At 42.7% G+C, this 7,464-nt stretch overlaps 1 protein-coding gene across 5 annotated transcripts in view; it reads left to right on the forward strand.

Annotated features, from left to right (window-relative positions):
- DYM (dymeclin) overlaps positions 1 to 7,063 on the forward strand; it is a 250,890-nt gene extending 243,827 nt beyond the window's left edge. For all 5 annotated transcript variants that reach the window (XM_087958660.1, XM_087958661.1, XM_087958659.1 and 2 more), the window contains one exon: positions 5,775 to 7,063. In XM_087958660.1, coding sequence (XP_087814786.1) covers positions 5,775 to 5,924 — 150 coding nt within the window. In that variant the 3' untranslated portion in view covers positions 5,925 to 7,063. The remainder of the gene's footprint in view (positions 1 to 5,774) is intronic.
- The last annotated feature ends 401 nt before the right edge of the window (positions 7,064 to 7,464 follow it).

Raw genomic sequence — 7,464 nt, forward strand, 5'->3', positions numbered from 1 at the left:
GCAGGCATGGCTGCATACCATGTAGACACTTCAACCGAAACATCTCCCTGTGTTTGTGGAGGCGACTCTCTGTCGAAGGCGGGTGGGGGGGGGGGGGGAAGGAAAGTGATGCAGATGTTGCTTGTGGATACTGTAGTGGGGGAGGACAGTACTTAAAAGTGCAGTGGACAATCCAGGTTATCTAACGGTTCATAGAATCACGGGATTGCAGTGCATCTTCTAGTCCAACCCAGACAAATGGTTGTCCAAACTTTTCTTGAAAACCTCCAGTGTTGGCCTGTGGGGCTTAGATCTGGCCGGCGGGGCCGCTCTGGAAATAGCAAAGGACCGGCCCACGGTGTCTGCCAATGAAAACAGCCTCCTGAGCTCCGTTTTCAGCTGCGACACCCTCCTGCAGGCCTCTGACAGTGTAAATGGAGCTCTGTTTTTGCTGGCAGAAGACTGCAGGTGGGCGTCACAGCCGAAAACGGAGCTCGGGGGGTACTCGGGCCACGACAGGTGCCCCCGACACGAGTGCCAGCGAGCTGGTCACGCCAACCCTGGCCATACCCACCCCGGCCCCCAAGGTCAAACACAACCCTGATGTGGCCTTCAATCAAACCAAGTTTGACACCCCGACTATAATCTAACCTTTAACCATATCCCAGCGTCCTTTTTTTAAAAAAAAATAATTTTATTTATTGGTTTGTCAAGTATAAATATGTATAAATATGATTATGAATACATGAAATGGATACAAATAAAAGGGAACATTAGGACAGGGATGGTAGGCACGTTGGATGGAATTCAAATTTTTTTGCTACCGGTTCTGTGGGCCTGGCTTGGTGGGCGTGGCAGGGGAAGGATACTGCAAAATCTCCATTCCCTCCTCACCCCACCCCACTAACCTGCTTTCCAGCTCCGTTCTCCTGTGCAGGGCAACCAAAGAAGACCCAGCCGATCAGCTGGGACTCGGGAGGCAGAGAATAGATGGGGCCAGGGCCAGTCGGAGGTGGTATTTGCCAGTTCTCAGGAACTACTCAAAATTTCCTCTACCGGTTCTCCAGAACTGGTCAGAACTGGATGAATACCACCTCTGTTATGCACGCCCCCTACAGACCTCTTAGGAAAGGGGTGAGGTCAACAGTAGACAGTCTAACATTGAAGTTTTTGGGGTTTGGGGAAGAAACCACAGAGTCAGGTAGAGTATTCCAGGCGTTGACCACTCTGTTGCTGAAGTCGTATTTCCTGCAATCAAGTTTGGTGCGGTTTACTCTGAGTTTGTATCTATTGTTGTTGGCTTTCCCAACCCAGGACCACTGTAAAACGTGGATGGCACAGCAGCTCCCAGGTTTCTCGAGGGCTGAAGTCATTTCCAACGTATCTGGAAGGCGCCAGGTTACAGGAGTCTGTATTAAAACCTTTTTGAGCGACGCCGTCTTTGATTTTTTTTTCCCCCCTTGCTAATTTAGAGATTTTATCTTTTTTGTTTTCATACTTTTTAGATGCACTAAAGCAGGAAAGCAACGTCTCTCTCTCTCTCTCTCTCTCTCTCTCTCTCTCTCTCTCTGTCTCTCTCTCTCTCTCTCTCTGTCTCTCTCTCTGTTGCATCTCTTTGCTAGAACTTCCTGTGGTTGTGCATCCGATCACAATCTCGGTGGCTCAGACAGTCTGGTAAACTTTGGACCTGTCTGGCTACACGCTCCTGTCCCAACCACCAAGTCAGACATCTGAGACAGGGGAAATCTCTGTGGTTGATTAAAGAAGTAATAACATCACAAAAGGTCTGGGACTTAAAAATGGCCTAGTTTGGCTGGACCCAAAAGTGCTTGTGACTCTCACGCACGACAAGCAGCTCTAAGAAAGAGTTTCAGTTCAGAAAGAATCAGGCTACAGGGATTGTTTCTTTGAAGTGTGAGATCTATATTGTTTTCGTGAAGAGACAGCTGCTTTTGCCAATTTCTCTTGTGCAAGAAAAATCTTAATAATGAGCTTTAATCCTGTACAGCAGGGGTGTCAAACTCAAGGCCCGCAAGCCAGATTCGGCCCACAGGGTGTGTGGATCTGGCCCATGGGTCCGCCCTGGAAACAGCAAAGGACCAGCCCAAGTGGAGAGAGAGCAGGTGCCCCCGTCACAAGTGATATTGAGATGGCCACGCCCACCTTGGCCACGCCCCCCATGCCCCACTACGAGGTCAAATGCAACCCTGATGCGCCCCTCAATGAAAATTGAGTTTTGACATCCCCGCTGTATAAATAGTCCTAACTTACAACCATTTGTTTAATGGCCGTTCAAAGTTTAAAAAAGTGACTTATGACCGGTTCTCACACTTGCAACCGTTGCTGCATCCCTCACGGTCACGTGATCAAAATTCAGGTACTTGCCAACTGACACATATTTATGACGGTTGTAATATCCCAGGGTCATGTGATCTCCTTTTGGGACCTCCTGACCAGCAAAGTCAATGGGGAAAGAGAGATTCATTTAAACAACGGCGTTACTAACTTAACGGCAGCGATCCACTTAACAGCTGTAGCCAGAAAGGTTGTAAAATGGGGCAAAGCCCGTTTAACCAATGTCTCACTTTAGCAATGGAACTTTTGGGCTCAATTGTGGACATAAGCCGAGGACTACCTATCATTTGCCCACACAAGCTCTACACCAGAGGTCTCCAAACTTGGCAACTTTAAGACTTGTGGACTTCAACTCCCAGCTATGCTGGCTGGAGAATTCTGGGAGTTGAAGTCCACAAGTCTTAAAGTTGCCAAGTTTGGAGACCCCTGGTCTACACTCTTGTAGAGACAAAAATGTGCATTTTTGATTGCTGGTAATTATTCTTTTTTTATTTAGTTTTTTATTTATTTTGCTTATAGACATCAATACATAGACAGTGAGTGTGGCACCTAAGCATCATACATTTTGGTGCAAACAAAAATGACAGCATTAATCCTATCTCTTACATTCATCAAACATGTAATTCTAATGTTAATACACATATTTGTATTAAATTATAAACCTTCATTATTCAATATTCCAATACATTCTTCTAATGCCAATCACCATATTATTTAAACATACATGATAATTTCATTATTCAATTTCTTCTTTTGTTTTTATATTTTTTTGGGGGAAAACCCATCTCTTTTGGGGGGCAGTGTGGTTCCAGGTTTTTACATTTCGGTACAAATATGACCATATTTACATATTCATCTTTCTTTTATCAATTTCATATCACATTATTACTTATTCTATTTTCTTTTAAATATTCTCAAATATTATATTCATTAAGTTTATTTTATCCAATTTCAGTTCATAACTTAGATTATTTCATTTTTCTTAAAATATTCTCATATCTTGCTTTACAGTATTATCTAAGATTCTTATTTCATTTCTATATTCACTACACATATTACTTTTATCTGTCCCATTTGCAATTTTATCACAGTTATTCCATTTATTATTCAATAATTTCATCCTTATTCTATTAATTAAAAAAATATTTGTCCCCTTTAGTTATCAATTCAAGCTTACCACCTATTTATCTTGTATTTTCCCTTCATTTATTCCCTTTAATTCATTATAATTATCTCATTCTACATTAATAACTATATTCTCCTATCTACTCCATATCACATCAGCATATATTTTAAGTCAGATTCCACATGGTATTCTTTTTCTCAATCGCCTTATAAATCATCTATATATTACAAAAATATTAATCTATTCAATTAATTATAGCAACTGATATTAATCTTTCCATTACAATTCTTATAATTCATAATTGTTGGTAATTACTCTTGTCACAAGCAACCAGACCCTCCTGCCTCTAAAATACATTCCAATCTTGGAAAATATCTGATAAAATCAGTGAGCCTCTCTGCCCGGTGCATTTCATCTCAGAAAGTGAATCTAGAATCCTCCAGTATTTAGTATCACAACAAAGTTTTTTCCCCCCCTTGTTTGGATAGATCTGGAATGCCTGTCTATGGAGATGGTCAGTCCTCCAGGGGTCATGGTTGCCCCAGAGGTGTTTTTTTTCAAGAGGCAGCTGGACTTTATGGTTTTTCTTTAAAGACATTTTGCTTTTCATCCAAGAAGCTCCTTCAGCTCTGGGTGAGAAGCTTCTTGGTATGAGAAGTGAAACCTCTCCAAAGAAAAACCAGAAAGTCCAAAGTTGCCTCTTGAAAAAGCACCTTTGGGACAAGATCTGGAATGCATATTTACCACAAAAATGCTCATTGGTCAGTTTTTACAATGTTAACCAAGTTAACATTGAGCTGAGTAGCTTTGATTTCAAGCACATCGTCAGTGCATGGGTTCCAGCACATGTTCTGTATATTATTTATTAGAAGATACCTTGTTCGTTGAGATTTGTCAATCCAAATTTAGGATTTAGCATGAGCCCAAACAATATGCCCAGAATCAAATCCATCCAGCAATCTTTTTATTAAAAAAAACAGATAAAATTAAGGGGAAAGAGAGAGAGAAATTTGTGATCAATCTTCTTTTTCTCTATTTATTTTTCTGGCTGCTGATTATCCTTTTGTGTCCTCCCCTAAATGGGGCCAATGGCAAAGAAGCACATCTGCCTGGACATGAACCCTATGCAGAGAGAACCCTGCGTGATCTAGTCATCTCTTCACACACCTATCGCAGGTGTGATCCAGTTCTAAGCGTCTTTTACAACAATGGATTTAGGCAACCTCCTAGCAGAAGCATGATTTTATGTGGTAGTCCTCTATTTATGAACACAATGGAGTGCAGTTGTTCACTGAATTTGCCTTATTTTATGGCCTTTTTTGCAGCAGTTGTTAAGCGAATCACTCCAGCAGTTCCCGTGAATCGTGCAGTCATTAAGTGAATCCAGCTTCCCCATTGACTTTGCTTGTCGGAAGGTCGCAAAAGGGGGACCATGTGACCCCGGGAACTGCAACCGTCATAACTACAAGTTAGTTGCCAAGCATCCAAAGTTTGGTCACGTGACCATGGGGATGCTGAAATGGTCATAAGAGTGGAAAACGGTCCCAAGTTTTTTTCAGTGCCATTGCAAACTTGAATGGTCACTAAATGAACTGTTGTAAGTCAGGACTGTCTGTTTTAAGGTCTCCTGCCTAGAGAAGTGGGTTGGTCCTGAAGACCTCCAAGGTCCCTTCCAGCTGTGTGATCCTGTCTTCCATGATTTCCTTCCTAAAGAGCAGGGGTGTTAAACTGGATTTCATTAAGGGCCGCATCAGGGTTGTGTGTGACCTCGGGGGGGTGGGGGGCATGGCCAGCTTGAAGTCACTCCTGTTGGGGGCGCCTCTAGTCACCCGAGCAATCCGCCAGCGAAAATGGGCTCCCAAGCTCCGTTTTCAGCTGCCACGACCTCCTGCAACCCTCTGCCAGTGAAAACAGAGCTCAGGAGGGCCGCATGCAAGGTACTTAAATCTGGCCCACGGGGCTACCTGGGAAACAGCAAAGGGCCAGCCCGCGATGCTTCTGCCAGCGAAAATGGGCTTCCAAGCTCCATTTTAACTGGCAGTGGGTTGCAGGAGGCCATGGCAGCCGAAAACGGAGCTCGGGAGCCCATTTTCACTGCAGAAGCACTGCGGGCCAGATCTTCACAGTTTCCAAGGTGGCCCCGCAGGCCCAGCCCCCGGGCCTTGAGTTTGACACCCCGTCAAAGAGGAATCCATCAAGGCTTGTGTTCCTGTCCCCAAACATGACTTCCTAGGTAGAAGCTCTTCAACTTCTCCGCTCCTTGAGGCCTTCCCCTCTTCCCCTCTTCTTGACACTCTTTCTTTCTCCTTTCCAGAAATTCCCAGAGCTGAAGTTCAAGTACGTGGAGGAGGAACAGCCCGAAGAGTTCTTCATCCCGTATGTTTGGTCTCTTGTCTACAACTCGGCCGTGGCTCTTTACTGGAACCCGCAAGATATCCAGCTTTTCACGAGGGATTCGGACTGAAACCCCAAAAAGGAAATGCAAACCTACCTTACCAGCCCCTGCGCTAAAAACGAGTCCTTCCCAGCTGAGATTTCCTTAGAAGGATACTTGTAACTATTGTACAGCCCCACTTATTATTTTCCTGGGAGCATGTTAGAAGCCAGAGAACATCACATGGACTCCATTAATATTGTATGCTAATTTTTAATCTATCTGTTTGTAAAGCCAAGAAATGGGATTGTTGTTGTTTTTTTCCTATCAACACGGGCAGATGGGTTGGAAGAACTCGACATGAGGTGAGATATTAACAGCAATCAGCTTTTGGGGGAAAAACACAAAATAATGTAAACGAAATATATTTTGGTTTTTTTGGGGAAGTCAGCCTTTGCTAGTTGATTTTCTTCCTGTCTTCTCTAAGCATATCTGCAAAAGCCTTTGAGGTTTTGCTGTGGGCTTCCAACACAATCTTTGCAGCCTTGGTACCTTTTCACACTGGGTGTAACTGAAATGTCTAAATTAATATTGTGGCATTGATTTTTTTTTTAAAAATGCTTCATTTTGGAAGGCACTAAAACGACCACTTCTCACTCTGCAAATCTAAAAAGATGAAGAGCAGTTCACAATTCATGATTTCAAAAGTGCTATTACACGAGTGTAGTTTTCTCCGAAATTTCACTGTTCTTCTCAACCTCCCCCAAAAGCACACACAGAAACACACACTTCTTAAGACTTCTTTTCAGATAAATTGTTTTTGACAGAAATTTGCAGGCATGCACATTTCAAAATTAATGGTCCATGTTATGTACCTTAAAGAGAATTGACAACGTGCTACAGGAAAGAAAAAGGGGAAAGCACTTAGTATAGCATTAATACACAATATGAGCTTGTGGGTTGTTATTTTCAAAACAAAAACCAAAAACTACAGTCCTATGCCAGGCTGCCAAGTTTAAGGAACAAAAAAGATCAAAAGAACAAAAAGAACAAAAAAAATATATGACATACAGAATAAAGATGATATGGGAGATTGGCAATGAGTGGGAAAGAGGAGCCCCCTTTAAATATCTTTTCACAAATTATTTTGCTTGGTTTTTAACCTCCTGACCAATGTTAGAACAGCACTGTTCCTCCCACCTGTGAAATAAATGCCGCTTAAAATTCAATCATATTTACTTCCTTCTGCAGCTGTAAAAAAAAAACTGCTTAGCGATTGAGTTTATTCAGTTTGGCACACAGAGATAGATTTGGGGTGACGGGGAATAGGAGCACTGCTTTTTAAAAATTGGAAGGATAATAGGAGAAATATTTGACCCAGTGTTTGAAAGGAGCCGAATGTCCTGCAATCCTTTCCTTCAAATAAATGACTCTTGAGACTGCAAGCTGTGGAAAATTCAGTGTTTCAAACGGGCCGCTTAAAATGACAAATTAAAACCGTTGAATATTTTACCTGTGTGAATTGATGCTGAAAATTGCTAAATTCTGCCACTTTTCTTGGCTGTACAGGAGAAGGCCGGGCTGTGCGGCACTTTGGGAAAGAATGGTGTGTGCAGGAAGTGCCAATGTA

The sequence above is a fragment of the Notechis scutatus genome, chromosome 2 (genome assembly GCF_049901735.1).
Source record: "Notechis scutatus isolate UNSWTSFEM ecotype Mainland chromosome 2, rNotScu1.2, whole genome shotgun sequence".
NCBI lineage: Eukaryota > Metazoa > Chordata > Lepidosauria > Squamata > Elapidae > Notechis > Notechis scutatus.